Below are 23,206 nucleotides of genomic sequence, written 5' to 3' on the forward strand. Positions count from 1 at the left end.
AACCCTTACGGACGCGGGCAACGAAAGACTTCAACGACAAAACAAGCGACGAACCACCGACGCCACCTCAACTTCCACCTCCAGGAGCGCGTCCCAGATCGTGCGGACCGGTCGGTGGTATAACCACCACCGTCCCAACAGCCACCCCCAGACCACATCCCCTCCTCCCCTCCCCCCACCCTACTGGGCGAAGGTCCCCCACCGCAGCGCGTTCCTTCGACGAACTAGGGCCCCGGCTGTTGATATTTCAAACAATTTATTTTAATGCTTATTAGTCGTGAGGCGACCGTCAAGATGAAAGCAGTGGCCAAGTTCAGTTTCAGTTTCCTAGTGCTCGTCAGTGTGATCTTCGGTGAGTTTTTCGTTTTCAATTTTCACTACATTTGTGAAGACTTTGGCAGACGCAATACCTAGCGTCCGCAAGTGACCATTATATGTTTCCGATGTTGTGCAAAAAGCGACTCAAAACAAACCCAAACCAATTATGAAAAGCAGCACCAGTGGATCTTCTCTTCTGCGCTACTTTCACGGATGTGGCAATTGCTAGTGGAGCCCCTTCGATCGACAGACTATTACTTCTCGCGTTTGCGATAAGTGGTTTGAAATTGCAAAGAAACAATTGTGAATGCTTTCTCCAAAGGGGTAGAAAGAAACATAAGAAGAGTTATTTTTCGAGTTCAACGTGTGAAAATATGTAGAAAAACTTTAAATCTTTTATTAGTAAAATCATATCTCATTTGGTGTTTAATCATCGTTGTGAAACTAGTGTGAGGCAAGAGTATCTAAATTACAACTCAACGCTAAATGAAATGTTACATAAAATTACCGTCTGTATTACCAATTTCATGATTAAGTCAAACTTCAAAATTATTTTTTCGAAAGCAAAACGAACCACAAAACTCGCCACGAAATGCAACGAACACTAAACACAATGCAATCAGTTTGCTTGCATCCACCTCGAATCGCATATGGTTCCGCAAGGCGCTCCCAATGGGCTTTGTGTGCTTTAGAAAGTGAACTCACGGTTGCCGTGTGTAGCGATCACGGGCTGTGACTGTTAGCACCACGGTTATAAACCACCGTCACCAACACCTAGCACTGGCCCGCTGTCGGCATCTGGCGACGAAAAAGATGTTGTAAGAAAAAACACATAAACCCATAGCCGAAAAACGCGCAAACGGATCCTCGCGAATCTAGGGGAAGGGGTGGGGACAGGAAGAGATTGCCAGAAGAGTGGTAGATCTGTGGTAAATGCATCTAATTCCTTCCGGTCCCCTTACCGCACCCTTTCGCCTTTCTTAGCTCGTGCACTTATTTGTACAGACTAATGGATCCTTTAAGACACCCACCCAGAGAATGGGCCCCCTATTGGACTCCATTTTCGTGCACGATTGGTTTCAGTATTGCGACAAAGCACTTTGCACCCAACAAAGGTGCAAACACAACTCACACACACACACACACACACCCATGCCCATACATTGGCTCTAATGGACCCAAGTCATTCGTGAGGCTACCATTTGGAACGGGGCGATCGCGAGCGTTCGATAAGCAATAGTTTGCCCAAGCAAAACAAAAACATTCCCCAACCAGTAAGCCCACCAGTGTACCGAAGTCGCAAGGTGTCGATGGTATGGCTTAAACGACCTGTACACTTCCCGTGTTTCGAAGGCCGGCTCTAAGGTGCGAGGTGGCTGTAGGCTTTGGCGAGCAAGAAGAGCAAAGCCATTTGAGCGCAAACCATCACAAGGACAACCTCCCAGGGCGGCCAGATTTCCTGCCTGCGTAACCTTGAGCGCGTGTCTGACACACACACACACACGCGCGCGCGCCCGCCATCCAAGTGGATACACTTTCGCTTTATCACGGGCGGTTTGCGCGAAAGGTTAACGCACCGCACCGCGTTGGCTACAATTATTTTCCGGCTTGCGCACACCGCCATAACTACCAGCCTCCAACCGCCCAGGCTCTCCCGCTCCCTCGCCACCAGGGCTCGCGGTGCCACGATTCAGTCGGTCAGTCATGAAACCGGCCGGTTTTCTTAGCCACGTTTTGCTTCAATGCTTCGCGCAAAGCGCCGCGAGAGCTGGAAGATGGAAAATTCCGAGAAGGTGGTCGTCGAGAAGGTGGAAGGGTGTTGGTTTATCTTCTTCTTGCATCCGAAAACCGGCAATTACCGCTCGGTGGAAAATGGCACGACCTTGATAGTGATGATGGGAGTTTTGCTTTCGGGGAAGTGTCTGAACAAAAAAAATATCTTCTTACTTCGCACCACAACCGGTTCAGAACATATAAAACAATTCTCGTCTGTCAAGTTAGGCGGTGTCCAATATTTTTCATAACAGTACGTCGGATTTTCTTAGTCTTAGTTTTGATTGAAAGTTGTATTTTATTGATCAAGCACAGCCGGAAAATACTGGTAGCCATTTTTTTTGACCAGCTTCAAATGTTTCTCAGAATTTTTTTTTTAATTTTCGTCGAGTTCGTTCTATGGCGGCTTGAATCATTCGTTCAGGACTAACCGAACGGCTTAGACAGGATCTATTCTGATCCTCAAACCAGTTAATCTAACTGTGTTTCTAGTCTTCCGATACAACAATTACGTTAAGTTCCCAGAATCAGAAAACATTCTTCAAAATAGTGTATGGAGTTGCTCCTTCTAAGATTATTTTTTCCATCTCCACCCAAAACTTTCTCAGCTTTTATCATAGCTGAACAATGAATGAAATGAATAATTAAACAAAATGGCTTTCAGTTGCATGTATGAACATAGTAAAATGTTGGAAAAATATGTTGACGCTTTTCAAACCTGGTTTCCCATTGAGGAATAATTAGTTTTCTCAAATACTTTTCCATCGACGTCCAGTAGGTAACACATTCTAGCTTAACTTCACTTTACTATCTTTGCAAATAATTTATAGTACAGATGAGTGTATGCGTGTGTGATTGTGCATGTGAGTGTATGTGTTTGTGTGTGCTTGTTTTGTCGCTTCATAGATATTACAATCAGGCCCCCGGGCCGGAACAGTCGAGATTGTGAGTTTAATGACGGCCCGACGCCTCCCACGGTTCACATAAACATCATCTGTGCGCTAGCCTAAACCGTGCGTGATATGGATATGGCACACCTTACTCCAACGGAAATTCTAAACCTTGTCTAAAGCTTGCCGGCACTGCCCATCAGGTAACAGGGTTTGTGATAATGATTACTTGCGCGTTCTTAACCTACATTCCTATCTACGTACCGCAATGCAAAGCTAAACCTTCCTTCCCTTCGGGATGATGGCGCTCCAACTGCTCGGACTTCAGGGGAGGGGGGGACGCATTTTCCGTCCGCACTTACCTAACTCGACACACTCGGATCACTGAGAACAAACATAGCTCAACTAGTCAACTGTTGATATGTGCCTTCCGTACGAACTAATGATAATAATAGTTACCGAATAATAATATTAATACACAATTAATAATAATTATCATAATGTTATTACAATCAAAACTACACCTAAAGACCAGCTTTTGATTTTCATTTTTCTTGCGGTGATCTGCTTTACCACACGCTACATTTGCTAACCGGGTTCATCGGTGAGCCCAGGGGACAGTTGTACGCTTCGGCAAAGTCCCGCGAGTTCGAGAGCGGTCCGATCACGCGGATAATCCCGGGCGAATGAACCGACGAGCGGATCTTGGTCAGGGCGTCCTCGGGCCGCATCGAACCGCACCAGATCTGGGCGTAGTTCAGGAAGAACAGTTGATCGTGTGTCATGTTCAGTCCGGGCAGGTCCGGTTCCGAGCCATGGTGACCGACCCACTTGCGGTAGGCCTAAAAGCGAAAACATGCCATAAGAATTACTGATCATGATCATGCCAGGAAACGATCCGGGCCTGTCGAAGGATACTGACCCGATACGACTGCTTCAGGCCACCGTTGTCCGCAATGTTCTCGCCCTGCGTCATCCGGCCGTCCATGTACAGGCCAACCTCGTCTATCTTGTACCGCGAATACTGATCGATGATGCACTGAGCCCGCTCGCGGAAGGTCTTGATCGTCGCATTGTTCCACCATTGCATCATGTTGCCGTCTTTGTCGAACTGGCGGCCCTTGTCGTCGAATCCGTGCGTGATTTCATGCCCGATCACTACCCCGATGCCCCCGTAGTTGAGCGACTTCGGGAAGTTCTGGCTGTAGAACAGTGGCTGCAGGATACCGGCTGGGAACACTGGGGAAGAAATATTCAGAACCACATAAAAAGCTGATAAGAAAGCTATCGCTAACCAACGATAATATCGACGCTAAAAGACTGCTAAAGTTTTAAAGGATACCAACGAAATGTTGGAGAGGATAATCAACGTGTTAGCTAGAGTTGGGTATTCAACAATAAGATGCGTAAAACAGAATGACTCTTTAACGTGAGTTAACGATTCTGAATCACTAAACGAAGGCTTCTTTAAACTTTTTTGTCGAAAGACACTGTTAACTTTTGAGTCATACGAATCGTGAAGCAATTGAAGCGCATCTCCGGTAAAATATTACCATGAATGTATCTCGTCGAACAGTTTACTGCTATCGCTGCAGCTCAATGGCCTATCCTTTTCCGTACTTATATGATACTGTAGTCTTCTATGAACATCAAGCCGCTGCAGTTAATTCAAATGCATTATCGTTGACGAGTTAGTCCAAAGGCTATGTATTACAACAACGCCAAGAATCATATTTAGAGAGCGATTGATTGCTAACTAACGTTAAGCCTACCAGGTGCTCCACAAAACCCTGTAGTACCAGATGCTGCTTTGACTAAAGCCTTCCTTACGTGTCCTTACCGATATCGTTCTTGTTGGGGTTGTAAAAAGCATTTACAACTGCCGGCTCGGTGGCCCATTTGTTCTTGTCTACTGGTTTGCGTAATAGCTGCAGATTTCGTTCGGCTTCCCACTTCAGGATGCTCAAGATATTTTCCAAAAACAATCCACCGTGGATGGTGAGCTAAAAATAAATTGTTTCCCAAATTAATTCCGTAAGTGACATTAGGGTATCTTCCTCGCTTCCGCCTCGCTTACGTTAACATACTCCTTCTCCAGCTCGTCCGCGTTCGTTAGGATGTTTGGGTAGCCGATGCGTTCGTTCATCGCATCCGCCTTTTCCTTCGCGACCGCCCGCGTCTCGTCGTCCATCCAGTCGATGTCGGCCAGCAGCTCGTTGAACGCCTCCCGGATCGTGTGGATCATCGTGAGGGCCGTCTCCTTGCTCTCCTGATTGAAGTTGTCCCGTATGAAGAGGGCCCCGACGGCCATGCCGAGCTTTTTGTTTGTCCACTCGACGCACTGTGACCATCGGTTCCGCTCCGACTGGATCCCGAGCAGCTTCCGGCGGAACTCGACACGCTCCTTCTGATAGTCGTCGATCATGTGCGTCATTATCGACATCACCAGCCGCCAGATGGCGTAGTTGTGCACGATGCGCCGGTCCGTCGCGTACAGTATCTTGCCGAGCTCGACCAGGTACGGCATCGCGTAGCTCACGATCCGCTCGTTCGGATCCAAGTGCACCGTGCCGAGAGTTGTCTGCGGATGGAATGGAGGGGGAAAACAAGAGGCGTACGATAACAGAACAGCCACGCAAAACCTGATTTCCCACGCGGCACACGCACCTGAAGGTACTCCTTCCAGTCGATCTGCGGCACCCGTCGCTGCAGCTCGGGCAGGGTGATCTTCGTGTAAATGGCACTTGTATCGTGTCGATCGGCCTCCGGCAGCGTCGCGTTGGCCAGCCGCACCTCGAACTCCACGATCCGCTGCAGCTCCTCGGCCGCCTTGTCCTTGTCGGCGCCCATCAGGATGGCGATCTGTGTCATGTACCGGTGGTACGCCTTCATGTCGCCCTCGCTGCTCTCCTTCAGATAGTAATCGCGCGACGGCAGCGCCAGCAGTAGTTGATCAATCTGGCAGGCGACAAGAAAAAAAAAACACACACACACGCACCAGGATAAATAATGGGCACCGGTTACTTGATTGCCATAAATTACACCAACTCAAGTTCGGGGACCGAACTCGTGGGTCTACTACCTGTATGATATTCATCGAAGAGTTCTTATCGTCCGCACCGACGTACAGCTCGACCAGTCCCGGCTCGTCGTACTCGCCGGTCAGCTTACCGAGCAGATACTCGATACTACTCTCCGGGACGGTCCAGTTCTTCTCTATCACCGGCCAACCGCCCAGCTTTCGCAAGGACTTCCTCAGTGCCGTCACGTCCAGTGCACGGATTTGCTCTGGAGTAATAAAAAAAGGGCCATAAAGAAATTCAGTAGCACTATGAGGGACACTCACTTACCCAAGTTCATACAACTTTTGTAGAACGCTTTCGCTTTCTTGGTCGCCCGGTTGTCCTCCTTGTTGACCGGTTCCTCCAGGACGCCCTTCAAAATCGCCTGCTGCTGATCTGCAAGCACCTTTGGTCGTGCACGGGAGCAACCGGAATAACGTGGTGGTTACAACGTACAGCAGGTAAATGCGTTCCGAAGGAGGCAGGGCAGAAGCAAAAAAGGAAATCACTTTAACAATCATCAATCATTCGCGACCGATCCCGCGACAAAACCCACCTCGAACGTGCTGATAGAGCTCCGGTCCTCCGGTATCACATGCATTTTGTTCCACGTGCCACAGGCAAACTGGAAAAAGTCCTTGCACGGATCGGCCGTCCGGTCCATGGCGGCCAGCAGGGACGACGCTGGAACAAGAGAAAAAGGGGGATATGAACAAAAACGGACAACCACTACCACTGCTGGTGACCTCTAAAAACTGTGAGCTACTGTTGGTTCATCACTCAAACATTTCGCGCACCAGCAAATCCCATCACGGGGACCATAACATTTTCTCATCTAGATCCTCCCTAATTTCATCAAAAAGCGATTCAATTATGGAGGTTATTTTCCATTCCAAGCTCCAAGTCCTATGGTGCAACCTTGGGGTGCATCATAACATCGGAACCAAGTTATGGCATATCCAGACATTAAGGGATTCTTCCTTCATCCGATGTGCAATGCAATAAACCACCACTACCGGTCTCTAGACGCATCGCTGTGATTAATGACTTATTTAACGATCCAACCCGGGACTCCATTACATGGACGCCTTGCACTCTGGCAAGCGAATGCTGCACACCGGATGCAGTTCGTTCATTTATCTTCCATTAGGGCCGACTCCCAATAACCCTCCCATAGTATGAAATGTATCCTCACCTGTCCTGACGCACTCGTCCGTGAGGCAAATGTTGCTACCAGCGCTGGCGCCACTTCCGGATGATGCATCCGTCCGTTGGCAGTCCGGTCCTCCGAATGCTCCAAACCCGCCGCACCCACCCGCACCCTCCATCTGTCGGAAGCGGCCAATGAGATACACCAACAGAATGCCGAGCAGCACTCCGACCACCAGCATTGTCCCACCAAGGACCACCGGCCGTCCGAAGACCTTCGAAAGTCGCGGCCCAAACAGACCCCGACCAGGTGTTATACTCCGCGGAGGTTTCTGACCACCGACACCACCGGCCCCCGTCCTTGCCTGCCGACTATTCCGCTCAACGCCACCTGTAGTGTGTGTCCCCTTCGGGAGGGTGCTAGTTTTCGTGGCCACACCTGGCCCACTGAAGTTCACCACCACCGGCACCGGAACGCGATTGTTCGCGCCCGTGTCCTTGGCCGCCATCATCGTCGTACCGGTGGGATCGCGGGTTGCGATGGTGTTGGCATGACGCAGGAGTAACGGTCCGGACGCCTCCAGATCACCACCGGCCGGAGAGTGGACCAACTCAGAGGCCACCAGTCCTCCCTCTTCCACATCTGTCCTTAGCAGGTACCCGTTCACCGGATCCGCCGTAACGGTTGCCGATTTATCGCCATTTCTCCCGCCCACATGCAGCTCCTTGAGGGCCGCCATTGTCCCCAAGACTACCCTCCTTCTGCTTCTTCACACTGGCTATTATCACTACGAGGACCCTGGCTCCCGAACAGCGCTAGCCTCGCACCACTATACACTATACTACACTTTGTGCCGTGCTGACGGCGGAACGCGAAATGGTACCACACGCGAAACTGATACTGCTCGACGTGCTCGAACGTGCTCGACTCAGCTCGCGTTGCTCGCTCACTGCTCGCTCACTGCTCGCTCACTGCTCTCCCGTTTTCTCTCTCGCGAGCTCGCCGGAACGAGCGAACTCACGATCTCACGCAGCGTTTTCTCGCGCTCCGTATCGCTGTTGTTGTTGTTGTTGTTGGTGTTGTTGGTGTTGCTGCATCATGCTGGTTCCCGCGCTTTAAACGCCAAAACATCGGCGTTCGATATCAAAACACCAAGCGTGACCACACAGCATACGGATTCACTTACACTTTATCACACACAGCGTAAAATCCCGGACTACTTTAATCCCTCACTGCAACACACGTGTTCCACAAACCAGCGATACTCTTTTCGGCCATACGACCACCACCTTGGCCGCCAAAGAACATGGTTTCGTAACCACGCGGTACGATGTTTTTGGCTGATGATGATTTAGCTTTGCCTTAGTTAAGAGAGTTAAAGCCGTTCAGTCCACTTCTCGCCCAGCTTCCGAGCACAATGTACACGAAGTACACCGGAACGCACACCCGACGGCCTGTTGACACACTGGAGAACACAATCCGAGCCTTTCGAAGCAGCTGATCAAACTCCGCGACCAACCAGATCCAGACTGCTCAGCAAGACGGCCAGCGTCGTAGCCACCATTCGGGTGGCAGACGGCCACAGACGGGACGTGTAAACGGGGAGGCGAAGGAGAACGAGGAGTAGTAGACAATCGTTCTTATCGTTACGTCCCGTTCAACGTCCAACCCGACCGTGGGGGCCCGTCAGAAGGCGGCTAGCACTCCGGGATTGTACCGATCTGTCTGAAGTGGAGCGGGGAGGGGGGAAGAAAAAAATGGTGATTTAGGTGATTGCAACATGCGTCATTCTAATGATACGGTTCCAATCCATAACCCGCTACCCCCAGACAACGTGTATCAATATGGAGTGGATAAAGAGTTCGATGAGACTGTTATCCGACCGGGCGAATCGGAGCTTCCATCGGCTTATCGCCTGATGAGATTTTACACCCGTTTTTTTTATGATCTCGAAAAACCGGTTTCTCATAGAACTGGAAAAATGATACTTTAAAAAACACACACACAAAACCGTGGCCACCGTGAAGGCTCCACTCCCTCTCCATCCGGTGAGGTATCAAGGACAAACAGTGTGGAAAAAATAAAAATGTATGAGCCTCTGTCATTTATCAACCTGTTGCTCATTCATCGGAAAATCATCCTTTCAGTGCTGTTCAGTAACATTTAATTTTTACTTTTCCGTGCTCCATATGGCAGAAGCAGAAGAACCCACCGTCGGAAATTGTGCACGTCACACGGCTCTTCAAACAAAAAAAAAAAAACATCCATCATAAAGCCACAAACGACACGGCCATAAAGCGTGACGTTTTAGATAGTGAATTCAATTTCCTTGAGGGCCTCGTTTCCTGTTGCCTCTAACATGACCACCTGAAATAGCGCACACTTTTGCGCTTCCTTTCCCTAGTGCCGTCAAAAGAGCCGTTTCCGGCGGGCGGAAATTTAACGTCAGCGCATTTTCCACGTTTTTTTTTTCGTTTTGGCAAACGGTATCACTAGGTCACTGGAACAGGTGCCGGGCGGAACTGATTGGAAAACTCGTTCTTAGGATTTCCAGTTCCATCCCACTCCCGGAGGATAGGACTGGGTTTTTTCGTGCTTTGGATACTCTCTACGAGGACGTTGCACAGCACCGCAGGCAAACTCATCAACTTTTGTCGACAACCACGCCACACTGAACCACTTTGGCACAGAACCGTTCTGGTTCTGAACGTTCGCGTGTTAGCGAATGCTCGACCTAACCTAACTTGTGTTCACTTCCGCGAACGTCGAAAATGACATTTCGTTGGAAGCTCGTGTGAATACCTCGGGATACTCGGGAGTCCTTGCTTTCTCACAGCATACTGTTCACTTCTAGCGCCATCCTTATCCTCACACACACTCACTTCGAGCGACCAAAACATGCAAGCTTTAGTACTCGTCCCTCCGGTCGATATTGTTTCAACCTGTTGAATTCCCAACGAAAACCCCAATCACCGAGACGAGCCTTTTTGCCCGCTGGAGGCTCGCCGCACACGGACACTACGAAGGGAAGGAAAATTCCTTTATTTTCACCACCCCAAAATACGCCAACTGTCACGGCGGGCGTGTTGTGGATGTAGTGGTCTTCGCATACCACCAACACATTCTTCCGCGAGACGATGTGCGTTTTGGGAGGGAGGTGGAGGGCACTACGCACAACGTGCTTCTCCTAACGAACGAACTTCTTAATTGAGCCCTTCCGCTGGAGGGCAACTTCTGAAGGGTATGGAGCGCCTGGCGATACCGCGTGAGACAACTTGCCGACAAGGCAAACACTTCACGGCCAGTGAACGCAAACACGATGGGTGTTTGAAGAGTCGTCCAGACGCGCACCAGTTCTCTAACGAGCGGAACCAGCGTGTGTTATCCGAGGCGTTATCCCGAATTCGCCCTCTGGTGGGTGTCCTCCTAGAGCGCGTTGTTTACACACGCCACACGCCGTCAAACAGTGCTGAGAGGACGACGACTGCAGTGCACATACCGCGGCCACCGGATGATGACAAAGTACCACTCTCGTTTTCATCCCGAAACGCGACCATGCGCACTAGTGAGGACCTATAGCTGCCATCGTTCGCACAGCATAATCGCTGGCCCAACTCGTTAGGACACAACACAACACGGATTAGAATCTTGCGTTTGGTCTGCTGCCCTCTGGCGAACGTCGGTACACAAGCGTTAAATAAGTTAGTAGGTGCTACGAGTCTGTGGAGCCGAGTTTGAAGCATACAGTGTGGATTCCTAGCGACTGTTTGAACTTCTTTCCCCGGTACGAGCTGAAGAAGTAGCCACAAGGGTCGAACAATTTGTCTAGGGTTAGTAACAAAGACCTCCAAAAGGGTCCACTCAGGTCAGGCCGGCCTGGGCTCGGTTGGGATTAAAGTGAGTCAATCACATAACAACGCCATCTCACAAATGCCCCTAAACTACATAACAATACCCCCCGTCACTTCGGGTACAGCACACGTACGTACGCAATCGACATCAAACGGAATATGGCAACTATGGGAATCACCGCCAATAATGGACGAAAGCGAGCCGGCCGCTCCGTTCACTGGCCAGATTTTAGCACCCGACGCCATTATCACACACCATCCCTTTAGCACGTCCGATTAGCAACTTATGGCCGGGGGGCTTGACACTAAGCTAGTGTCATCGCGGCACACAATGCCACGCGCGGCTGCCATCGCCTCCTCGTCAGTGATTGAGTGCTCGGCGTGCCCCCATTGTCCGCCTGTCACTCTTCGGCTGGTCTCACATTCTTGAGAATCAAGGAAATTTCCGGTAGGAGAACTGAGATGAAGACGTACTTGGCGTTGTTCTTGGCTTATGCTAGCTAATTCACACACGGTAGCGAATGTAACGTCTTACACGTCGTCACCTCAGCAGCATCGATCCAAGGCCATGCGTTCCAACGTGCAAATGGTTTGGACATGCGAAACTAAGCAGCGGTTAAATAAATTTCCGGACAAAGTGTCCTTTGGTGGCTGCAAAAAAACAGAAGGGGATCTTCGCACATTCACCTCGACTTTCTGTCAACAAGAGAGGACACTAATGAGCTGTCAGGATATAGCCTCGCAGGAGTTTGGTAGCACAACCACACCACTTTTTTTAATGATCACACACGATATGCACTATAAATTCTTTTTCCCACCGCTGAAAACGACCAAGAAGATGCACCACTTACTCACTTTTTCCACACGAAGGACGAAAAGAAGGTGAACGGCTCTTTGTTAGCTCTGGTCGTTAGGTGACATTAGACGCCCAAGCAAACAAGACGACGATAGAAATTGGGGCTTTCGGGGGTGGTGGGGGGCTACGAGAAAAACGCAAACATTCGCACAACTCGATTTGGTTTCACGGGGGAGGTCTGCACTGGTATTTCACCCTCGTATGATTTCCACACGAGCACCAAACACGTCCCAAAAACGACCCGATCGAAAACTGCGTTCTCTTGCAAGCCACCAGAAAACTAGAACATACAAGCTACCGAACACAGCCGCTTGGACGAAACACAACCAGCACGGCGCAACGTCCGAACACGACAGGCAAACAAAATTTGTACTTCTCGGGATGTCGTTGTCGTCGTCGTCGTCGACGTTGTCGCCGTCTTTCGCGATTCAGAAGAAAACGTTCACCGCGGCCTCCACCAAATATAAAAACGCACCCCATCATTTAACGCGCACGCTTGTATTAGAGTATTGGTGTTGGTGTATGTGTGTGTGTCTGTGTTTGCACACCCGGTGGGTATATCCTTTGGCAACATCGTACCGCTCGAAAATTGTAGTAGTGGTGGTACTAGTAGAAGCTGTCGAACGCGTGTCCGACGGCATCAGGTCCACTACTCACGGCTCATTAATCTTCACGCGAGTCCACCTCGGAGAGGCAGCATTCCGGTTTTATCCCCCAGTTGTCTCACTCGCTCGCCTCTTATCACTATGTTTACCTATCCTTGTCTCTTTCCATCACTGCCCCACACTGGTACTATTTCTCCACCGTTCGTTAAGTAATCACACATTTTCCTTGTCTTACTCATCTCACTGGCTCTCACCTCACTAACACTCTCTTTAGCTACTTCGCGTTTTTTAAAGTCATCTAAGAGAGTTTGTTTCTTAAACCGGCTGTTCACAGAAAGGAGATGTTTTCTAATATGCCAAAAACCAACATACATGCAATCTAACGCTTTGCTTGGAAAGCATTCATATCGTGCCGAATTTATTCAAACCCCGTTGAAATTCACAGCATGAAGCAGTGGGTTGCTAGGCGACCATTTTTATTCGAACACCAATGTTCTGTTGGATTGTATAGCGACTATGCAATGCGGTTAGGCAGTTTTCCCTGTTTTCTAAGGATCTTGCAAACAATTGATTTGAATAGAAATCGAAATACTCTTCTAGCGGTAGACTCTCGAATGATGACGCCCCGGCAAGCAAAGAGAGTGTACTTTCGTAGGCGAAGGGTACGTTGCGGTAGGCTGAAACGTGGGGAAGCGCGGTGAGGTGAGCAAAAGTTTGCCTACACGAGAGAGAATCGAAAGATGAGTTGAATTGTGCAGGAGAAATACAGATGAACAGCGTACTTTTGGCCGATCGGCGCGAGTAAAAAACTGCCAAAGCAGGCTTTGCCGCGCAGTCTAATTTTCTAACTTGTCCAGTCTGTGAACTTACAGTTCGGTCGCGCGTTTTAAACAGTAAAAATTGTGATTTTGTGTTGGTGTTTTCAGAAAGAAGAACAAATGACCATCTTCAGGTTGACTTACGAAGCCCCAGCACGTTCGATTCAAGATCCGTATTGGAATTTACTCCAGCGGAAGTGGTGGAAAAAATAAAGTGTTGGTGTTTTACGCCAGAAGCAACTAGCATCAACCCCGTGGAATGTGCATTTCCAAATGAGTTTTTGCTATCCGATTGAATAAACGGATAACAATTCAAAACAAAAAGTATCCTTTTGTGTTTTTTTTTGTCTACTGGCATACCCAAAATAACGAAAGAAACGACCGCGCAAAGCGCGAACCGGTAGAAAGAGCGTAAGCAAGCGAGAGAGTATTTCCAGAGAGCACGCTGTAAAAGCTCACTCTAGCCCGAAAAAGTAGTACTTTCGTAAGTTGGAACTTTCTCTCCCGTTTTTTTGCAAGCCGGGGCTCCACACGTTTTACGCATTAAAATTTGTATTGAAACATTCCCACCCAAATGGTCGAGTACTCCCTCCCTCCACACCCGACCGGTTCTCACAAAGGCATGATTTTATGAAAATCTACACCTTTAATGATCGGACCCGATGGCGAAGCAATGAATGCGGTACCAATAGGGACACACACGTTTTACTACAATGGGGGAAAAAATAACGATTTCCCTCCATGTTTGCACGGTCCCTTTCTTCTGCTCTAAGAACATGACTCATACCGTACCAGCATTAGATCCATTTTTCCAACATTGCACCCGGCTCGTACTTTACATTTCACATGTGCGTATTTATGTTTTACAACCCCAGCTCCAGCTTTTACAACCGATCGGAAATAAGATGTCCTCAGTATCAAAGGATGCCTGACATGGGACGCAGACGGGCCATCGGGACTGTGGAGTGCAAATATTAAAGATCGTTGCTTGTCGAGCATGGAAACGGTGTGAGCCCCTGGTTACGACGTGGCAGCCGGTCAGGGGTTAAGGGGGAGCGAGGGAGAGTGTGTTTGGGAATAAAATGTTTCATGGGGTGCCGAACAGGAACGACGCACATACCATATTGGCCTTAAGCGGCCAGGGGTTGTACGGCGCGCCGGGAGGGCAAAAACAACGATGAAAGGGTATGGTTGCGCCTCAAGGAGCCCTCGCCATTCGACGACAGTGATTTCTTTTGAGTGAAGGTAAAGAAATTACACAATGGAGTCCATTCAGGGCGGCTTGCTGTTTCATCCTTTGTGAAGGATTACTTTTTAAATATTTGTTTTCCGAACCATTCCGTCTGTAGCGATACGAAAAAATATGAAAAGGCTATCTTTAAAAAAAAAAGAATTCGTTTTACAAACATTACACGCTCGTTACAACGTCAGCTGCATTAAACAAACCCCCGAAATATCAACTGAACAGCAGGTTCCGGTCGCTTGACCACCGCTGCCACGTGTTACTGATAATCGTAAGGTCACTGTCACGGTTAAAACATGTTCTCGTCACACAACAGCGATGACACTTTTTCGTATATACGACCAACGATGTCCACTGCGTTCGCGCCTTCTAGCATCCAATGGACGGTGGTTTGGCTATTTCACGACCCGCAACCTGCACCACCAGAACAGAATGTGAAGGAATCGCTGGCTACGCTGAAAATCATCTGTCCCTCTGTCACAGAGTTACCACAGAGTCTTGATCTGCTTGAAAGTTATTTTCGACCGAACAGCATCACAAATAATTGGCAATGAATTATGTATCGATGTTGTGCACGGTACAGGTCGATCCAAGACCATGAACTTGCAACAGGTTTGACAGGAAGAAAGATTAATTTAAAAATAAATTCAAACATGTATTACACTGAAACAAAATGGGGGTGGGTTAATTCGGAATATTGTTGCCCAAGCACCAAATGATTTCAAAAATTCGCCTTCATCGAAAAATTCGCCTAATTTATTATTCAGTCTTCATTTGCTAGCAAAACCCAAAGCGAACGGGTCACGCTCGTGGCAGTGCCAGCGTTGGTTATCAAATAGATTTTCGTGAATTAAAAATCAGTGAACCGGTAAAACGATGCCCAAAACCGGTATTTTACTCGTAAACTCGCGCTTGCCCGTAACGTTGCATCATTCACACACATGGCCATCAAAGGCTTAAAACACGGATTTCTGTGATTTGCTGAACTGCTGCCGCTTCGAGGAGGTCTGTATTGAAAAAACCGATACGTTCCAAACCAGGGCCAACAGCGTCGTCTTGTGTCCTTCATCATTGCGGTGATTATTTACAACTCACAGAAAAGAATGGTAAAACTGCAATCTTTCATCTTTTTTATTTAACTTGCTATAGACATGAAGGGCAGTTAAATAACAAAAAAAAAGCAAGAGTGTTTACTCCAGATCCAACAAAACAACGTCATCATTAGCAAAACGAACGACCATTACTCAAGGAAGACGTCTTTGCTCTCTGACTGACCACAACCGGTTGACCTTTTTTACGATCATTTGCAATTTCAGCAGAGCGCCTTAAATGTGTCACAAGGTATGGGCGGGAAGGGGATCCGGCCAAACCACATGCTTGCCATACTCCGACACGAGGCAACGGTGTGCATCTGCACATTTCGTGGTGCATCGAACTACAGGCAAAAATGAATGACAAAAAATTTACTTACAATTTGCCTGTCATCGTCAAATCTGAGGATGGCCGAAATGGACACGAACCGCGGCGATGAGTTGCCCATTTTTTACGACGATTTTATGGGACATGTTTTATTTGCTGATACCTGTCACTTGTAGCAGCAAAAGAAAAATAAATTTGTCAGCTATAATGAACGGTTAATTGGAATGTTCCCACAACGTGCTTCTTGAGTGTATCAAATGTGTGCAATAATGAGCGTGTCGTATGGCTTCCTTGAGTTTGTTGTGAATGAACTTATCGTAAAAAAGTTAACGATCTTTTTATGAAAAATAATAAAAAAATGTCACACAAATTTTGAAGTATTTTCATTCACAAGAACGCTAAAAAAATAACACATTGCAAATCAAAAGAACACTTCACGATCTCGGACGCTCGTTCACTTTAATGGTTGGGTTGGTGATAAAGATTAGTAATTTCATTTTATACGACACTAAACAATTTAAATTATTTTTCTTTTTTCCATTTTCGGTACCTTTTAGTCACAAGTAGATATATTGAAAGGTCACTTTTGCTTCTATTTCGGTACCTGTGTGATCCACTTCCTATATACTTATAACATAAATACGAGTATATATTAGAAAACACTACGTTGGAACACGAACCTTTTGAAATGCTGAAAATGCACCGAATTTCACTGCTGCAGTTCGATGATCATCTGCGACCAGTTTTTGTCAACCACTTCCGAGCACGATTGCACCGTAATTGTCGGTCACCCCATGGTGACCAGGGGGCGTAATGGCCATCCCCAATGGGCATGGCTATTTATTTTTACCACTACATCCAGTGAACAGGCGCTCCACACATCTGTGAAACCGCGGAAATAAGGACTCACGTGGTGCGGCGTGTACAGATCGTTTAACGATGCCGTCGCAAAACACGAAAATGATTGAAAGTGAAATTTTGTAACATCGTCATAACCCGGGGCTGGCAACAGTCGGCGACGGGGGAAATATTTTTCTATTAATTAAGTTTTCTTTTTTCATTTTAAACCCGTTGGCACACCCGTGTTCTCGAACGAACACGCAAAAGAACCGCAACCGGTTGCCAATCGGTGGTCGGTTGGCTGGACGGAGGCCAAGTCTGGAGCGCACCGACCGCATGGTCCTGTTTCACCGTCAGTTAAGATTGACATATTTTTAGAAAAACCTCTCGAACACGCTGAAATTGTTTTTCTTCTTTTCCCGCACCGATGTCTGGGGCGGAAAGCGATTATTTAGATTTATTACAGCAGCACCGTGAAGCGGCGGCACTCTTTTAAATATATTTCCACTTTATTGGCAGTTATCTGCAGCAGAGACGACTTTATAAATGAGTGATGGTTTGATAGCACAGAAAAAAACGTCTTTGAAGGGCAACGTTTCTTCCGCCAACGGTTATCAATGTTTTTAATGATAATTTGATTTCAAATTCATTTTTCCACCTAACTTGCGCACGGCCGTTGTAAAAATTGAAACATATTAATTAATTAATTGCATCCATTTCTCCCGGTCGGTTTTAATTGACAGGGCTCGCCACGGCACAGACGCAACTCCGAAGGCAGTATGAGTTGAACCGGCGAACTCCCGGCAGTGCGCCGGCCGTCCGCAATCGGGAGCCGGTCTCGGACGCTCCGGCTCGCAGCCCGGTTCGCCAGCAGGGCCCGGTACAGCCGGCTGCCTCGGGCACGTCGGAAGAAACGGACCCCGAACTGTCGGAGAACTGCCCGGAACCGAACGGTTACTTTGCCGACGCGGAGCAGTGCGACAAGTACTACCAGTGCCGCGACGGCCAGATCACGGAGAAGCTCTGCCCGGACGGTATGGTGTTCAACGATTACGATCTCGAGCAGGAAAAGTGTGACCTGCCGTTCAACATCGACTGCAGCAAGCGCCCGAAGTTGCGTAAGTAGACCGCTCGCTTCCGCTTTTATTTATAGAAAAAATAGACCTCACTGGATCGTTTTGCTTCATCCTATTTTAGAAACGCCCATTCCATCACTGCACTGTCCACGCCAGAACGGCTATTTCGCCAGCGAGACGGGTGCGTGCGATAAGTTCTACTACTGCGTGGACGGCATGTTCAACATGATTACCTGTCCGGAGGGGCTGGTGTTCAACCCGCGCACCGGCATCTGTACCTGGCCGGATGAGGCCCAGCGCACGAGCTGCACCTCGGAGGACGTGTTCAAGTTCAGCTGCCCGAAGGTAAACGAGAGCGAGGCGGCCACCCATCCACGGTACGCCGATCCCGACGATTGCCAGTTCTTCTACGTGTGCATTAACGGCGAGACGCCGCGCCGTAACGGTTGCCGGCTGGGGCAGGCCTTCGACGACGTGGCCAAGCACTGCGAATGGGCCCGCAAGGTGCCGGATTGGTAAGAACAACCACAGCACAGAAACCCCGGCTAGGACAAACAATAACCATTTAACTCCCTCACGCAGTGCGGATTGGTACAAGGATCGCCTAACCGACAAGCAGCTGGACGAGCTGGAGAACCCACCGACACCGAAGCCGAAGCCAGCCAACAGCCCATCGAAGGTATCCCGACGACGTCCGTCCAAGCGACCGAAGCAACCGGAAGCCGACGTGGAGTAGGGCCGGGACAGTTGAAAAGGGGTAAAATGGGGGTTTTCGTGAACCGAGAATCTTTCCTTCCAGGGCCCCTCCAAGGGGACAGACCAGCGGGGGAAGGGCTGGCGGGGGAGGGTTGCTGTGACTTGTGGTAAATTATTACTCCCGAGCAGGAACAGAAAAGGAGGCGCGAACAAAACAAAGAACACTCTCGGGGTGACATGTTTGAAATTGCGAAATGTTTTAATAAAGTGTTTGTTTTTAAAATCCCTTACCGGACGAGGAGACAACATTGTATCACGTTGAGGAACGAAAAAAAAACGAAAACCTCACAACGGATTGAGGAAATGAATCGTGCCGTTGAGACATCGATGCGCTTGAACGCAACCCATGGATAGGTAAGTATTAATGAATGGGCCTTATTACATGGATTTCCACTCAAACGCAGACAAAGTGAATCACGAACCACACTCCATGACGAAAAATGAGCTTGGTAGAGAACTTGTTTTTTTATAAAACTTATGCGTCATTTCCGGTCAATTCGATTCATGTCAAGCACGTACAATTTTTAAAAGTTGTAATTCAGAATAGGGTTGGTTTAGCTGAATGTTTTATTATTTATATGATGCCAATTCGTTGGTTCTTGAGAATTTGTCACAATTCGATCTAATTTCTGTCAAAATTCAGACAGGATAAAGATATCTATGTTATGAAACATCCACTCCATTGCTTGATTGTCGATTTGCTGAACCTGGAGCATATTAAAGGGCAAAAAGGATTTGCTTTATTTTGGTAACAAATAATCAATTGTCATTTTTTACCATAAATATGTCCAAGTATCTAAATAAAATTACAGCAAATCTGCTGAACATATTTCCTTAACTCTTTCGTTCGAAGAATTGCGTAAACAGTGTCCCACACTGTACGCAAACATAAGTTACAACCAATAGTCATTGGACCACTGTATGTTACAAGATTGTGAATCATATCTATGGTTTGTCAACCGTTTCGTAAATATTTTACATTTTTCCGTAAAATGCAGTCAACATACGTGTCCATTATATTGCCTGCTCCATTTCATGGTTGAACATGTGCGCATAAGTTTTTTATTGAAATTTCGCCGTGAAAGACCGTGCGTCTCCATAACGTATCTAAGCACATCAAACATCATCTTTCTACAAGTAAAAGAAGTGAAAGTTGTTTCGATCTAAACATCATCCGAAAACGAAGAGTTTTCCAACGTTTTCTACAAAGCATAAGTCCTACAAAACAAAAAGAATCACCATGCGCCAAACGCTAGGGTCGAGTGTCACGGAGGAATACGGCCGCAACGTGCAGCAGACTGCCCCCAAGGGACCGTTGGGATGGCTTGTGCGGCTTTTCAAATCCATTAGCACATTCGTGCTGATCTTCCTCGAGCAAGGGGCCGTCCACGGTGTTGCACACTTGGGAAAACCCTTCCTGCACATTGTGGAAAAGTGAGTACGGGATGAGAAAACTGGGAAAAGGCCACGGAGGTTGGTGTGAAGTGAGGCTATGACGTCACTACAATTCCTTCCGTTTTTGGGACAGAATTTTCTGGTTCTCGCTGGTCGTCATCGCCCTGTACTTCTCCGTTGTGCTGAGCTTCGTGTCCTGGGAACGCTACCAGAGCCATGCAACGGTCGTTGCCATCGAGAAGGACCACTACTACTGGAACACGTCCATGCCCAGTTTGACGATCTGCCCCATGAGACGCATTTACAAACCGTATCTGCAAAGTTACTGCAAGTATGTTATTCAAACACCGCACTGGTGTTTGTCTTTACACTGAGTTACAATACAATTTTTCAAAATATTTTCGTGGAAAAAACCACAAAAAACCCCCCGCTTATCAAACGGAAGTAAGAATGGTATAACAGATCAGGACGAACAGGCGGAACTGTTCGAGTTCCTCGAATCGTTGGCCAACTCGTCATTCTTCAACTTTGAGGACATCAAGCACAGTGAAAAAGTCGATGTAAGTTAATACCCTGGCGAGGGGATTTTTCCCAGATTATATAGCCTGTTTTTGCCACTCACTTCGCCGTGTGATAGAGCCTTTTGGAGATGCTACAAATACGGCCGGAGAACTACATGAACCTGATCTATAATCTGACCCGTGACCTGACCCGCATAGACGACACAGAGTTGCGTGTCCGGACCCAGAGTAACCTTGAGTTTCTTCGGACCTACCAGACGCTGACTGAGTACGGTATCTGCTACACCACCAACAGCTTTATTTCGTCCAACTTAACGGCTAGGTAGGTTTGTGCCAGTACTTATGTGAAATTCGTGTTTCCTTGTTCTTAGTTTGTTCTCAAACTAACGGAAGTTTATTCAAGCTTACTATTAACCGGAAAACAGCTCCCAGAGGATGAATTCTACTCGACACGAATCGTGCACACCGTACGCTTTGGCAACCTTTTCGACGGAGATATTACGTACAGTTTTATCGGCTTTGAACCACCCATTTCGGTAATTAGTTACTTTTGCATATGTTTGCAGGAAAAAGGGGGTCTTTTAAAACCTCCGATTTTACCCGTTTATACCTTTTACCTAAACCCTTTTATAGATTTTTTATCACAGCCCCTACGAAACGCTCAACATAGCCAAGTTTCAGCCGATGACGTCCGAAGCGCACGAGTACGAAACGTTTTCCATCGAAATTGTCACAACGAAGGATTTCAAAGAGTATGAAACTGCTATCGGCCAACTCTTTGCCGGCCTGAGATTGGAAGCTTGTTACAGTAAAGCACCCACAAACTGGTTTTCATATCTGTCACATTTCTTCCTTGTTTTCTACGCAGAGATACCACCATCTCCCAGCGCGGCTGCCGGTTCACCTACGAGTCCAACCTGACGCACTACTCGATCTACACCAAGGACATCTGCCTGCAGGAATGCCGGATCCAGATGGCCTACAAACTGTGCGGATGCATACCACATTTCTATCCTAATCCCGGTTAGTGATTCCTTCCGGCACTCAGTGGCTTGCAGTGCTTTCGGCAACGCATACATTCATTGCAATCTTTTTCCTCCCTCCCAGCTGGCTCCAATATGAAGAAAGTGTGTCACTACCGGCAGTTGATGAAATGCTTCCCACGCTACCAAAAACTGTTCCTGGAGTTTCAGGAGGATAACAACGACAACAAGGGCATTCCCTGCTATTGCGAGCAGAACTGTGTCGGTTCGAAGGTTATCATCGAAAACAAACAGGTACAGCTTAAACTACGTGTTGTTAATTTTATAAATTTAGTTTTTTTTTTTTAAGAAAGAACAGAAGACGGCCTGGCCGTATTGCTTAAATTTAGTTTTTGATATTAACGAAATTCATCAAAATATTACGTTTACAATTATATTAGGATGTGTAATTGTAGCTAAGTGCCAGGAAATAAAACGACGTTTTTCATATTCTCTTTAAAATCCATACATCCATAACTGCACTAATTGTACGATTAGAAAAACATAAAAAATTTAACGGAAAACAATTACAACATACTGAAAAGTATGTTCTATAACGGTTTTCCCGGACCGCAACATAAAAATTTGAAGAAATGAAGCTTAGAATTTACACTGAAATAATAAATAAATTTAGTTTTTTAGATATAAATTCTTTGTGCAATCACGAAATCAAACTCATTGGAATCTGATGTTTCGCAACAATGTATCTTTAAGGGTTCACACAACACGTTGCTGCTCGGTCAGAGTACTTGCAATTCATTAGGGAAATCAAGTACCTCGTGCCGCGCAGTGGACGCATTTGTCGCTTCCTGAAAATAACTCGCCAGTGAAAATATGCATTTGAATCTGTGAACAGGAAAGTGCATAACGAGATGTAACTCGATGAGCTCAGAAAACCTCCCGCACGCTATCGCGACTAACAAACTAAAATGGCACGAAAAGCACGTTCCGGTAGGATTTATCTCGTGCACTTCACCATCGGGAGATAATGCAACCACTCAAACACCCATCGCCAAACTCACGTCCTTCACACTGTTGTTTAACACCCCCTCGTATATGCTATTGCAATTGGTTTTTCATTTTTTCTTTTTCATTGTTTTTCTTTGCAGGTCCTCAAACAAACGCAAAAGCTCATCGGAAGCATCGGTGGACTGGTCGTCATGAAGCGGTATCCGTTGGTGCGCTTCAGCCGCCAGCTACTATTTACCTTCACCGACCTACTCGGTCAGTAGAGCTTGCTGTCTCGTTTGCTTTTCCTATAATCGACACCCACGTGTCGGATGTCCGCTCCGCAAACCGGATAACCGCACGGAAGTGAAATTGATTTTCAGCTTTTAATTCAGATTTTCTCCCCTTCTGTCCTTTTTTTCCTCCATTTCCAGTGTCCATCGGGGGGACGGCAGGCTTTTTCCTCGGTTTCAGTGTGCTCGGAATGGTGGAGATACTTTACTTTTTCACTCTACGCCTACTGTGGTACATTGTTGGGCGCCGTTAAAATGAAGTTTGGTTTAAACTCAAACGAACCGGCCCCGGGGAGTGATACCCACTCGAACTTTTACCATCCGCACACCGCCCTGCCATCGTTGGGGCACTGACCAATGCTACACATGA

General features: G+C 47.5%; 3 protein-coding genes across 3 annotated transcripts; 2 read left to right on the forward strand and 1 right to left on the reverse strand.

Moving 5' to 3' along the window:
• Window positions 1-264: 264 nt before the first annotated feature.
• LOC131281313 (protein obstructor-E) lies at window positions 265-18,637 on the forward strand. The gene is made up of 4 exons (XM_058310643.1): window positions 265-352; window positions 17,569-17,943; window positions 18,023-18,416; window positions 18,484-18,637. The coding sequence occupies exons 1-4, from the start codon at window positions 265-267 to the stop codon at window positions 18,635-18,637; spliced, it is 1,011 nt and encodes a 336-aa protein (XP_058166626.1).
• LOC131281210 (neprilysin-1) lies at window positions 3,551-7,932 on the reverse strand. The gene is made up of 9 exons (XM_058310513.1): window positions 7,239-7,932; window positions 6,600-6,727; window positions 6,332-6,449; window positions 6,064-6,269; window positions 5,649-5,939; window positions 5,059-5,562; window positions 4,822-4,984; window positions 3,904-4,220; window positions 3,551-3,823 (listed from the first exon to the last, which is right to left on the reverse strand). The coding sequence occupies exons 1-9, from the start codon at window positions 7,930-7,932 to the stop codon at window positions 3,551-3,553; spliced, it is 2,694 nt and encodes an 897-aa protein (XP_058166496.1).
• A 1,260-nt stretch (window positions 18,638-19,897) lies between the features above and the next one.
• LOC131293305 (sodium channel protein Nach) lies at window positions 19,898-23,090 on the forward strand. The gene is made up of 10 exons (XM_058321385.1): window positions 19,898-20,091; window positions 20,186-20,383; window positions 20,498-20,612; window positions 20,690-20,895; window positions 20,977-21,109; window positions 21,207-21,325; window positions 21,442-21,596; window positions 21,681-21,850; window positions 22,705-22,819; window positions 22,978-23,090. Exons 1-10 carry the CDS (start codon window positions 19,898-19,900, stop codon window positions 23,088-23,090), a joined length of 1,518 nt encoding a protein of 505 aa, XP_058177368.1.
• Window positions 23,091-23,206: the final 116 nt, after the last annotated feature.

The sequence above is a fragment of the Anopheles ziemanni genome, chromosome 2 (assembly GCF_943734765.1).
Source record: "Anopheles ziemanni chromosome 2, idAnoZiCoDA_A2_x.2, whole genome shotgun sequence".
NCBI lineage: Eukaryota > Metazoa > Arthropoda > Insecta > Diptera > Culicidae > Anopheles > Anopheles ziemanni.

Coding starts and splice junctions, on each gene's coding strand:
- LOC131281313 (XM_058310643.1), top strand. CDS start 265: ATGCTTATTAGTCGTGAGGCGACCGTCAAGATGAAAGCAGTGGCCAAG. Junction 353..17,568: donor GCTCGTCAGTGTGATCTTCG/GTGAGTTTTTCG, acceptor TTTAATTGACAG/GGCTCGCCACGGCACAGACG. Junction 17,944..18,022: donor CAGCAAGCGCCCGAAGTTGC/GTAAGTAGACCG, acceptor ATCCTATTTTAG/AAACGCCCATTCCATCACTG.
- LOC131281210 (XM_058310513.1), bottom strand. CDS start 7,932: ATGGCGGCCCTCAAGGAGCTGCATGTGGGCGGGAGAAATGGCGATAAA. Junction 5,940..6,063: donor CTTCGATGAATATCATACAG/GTAGTAGACCCA, acceptor GTCGCCTGCCAG/ATTGATCAACTACTGCTGGC. Junction 4,221..4,821: donor CCCCAACAAGAACGATATCG/GTAAGGACACGT, acceptor TTTCTTCCCCAG/TGTTCCCAGCCGGTATCCTG.
- LOC131293305 (XM_058321385.1), top strand. CDS start 19,898: ATGCGCCAAACGCTAGGGTCGAGTGTCACGGAGGAATACGGCCGCAAC. Junction 21,326..21,441: donor ACAACGAAGGATTTCAAAGA/GTATGAAACTGC, acceptor TTTTCTACGCAG/AGATACCACCATCTCCCAGC. Junction 21,597..21,680: donor ACATTTCTATCCTAATCCCG/GTTAGTGATTCC, acceptor CCTCCCTCCCAG/CTGGCTCCAATATGAAGAAA.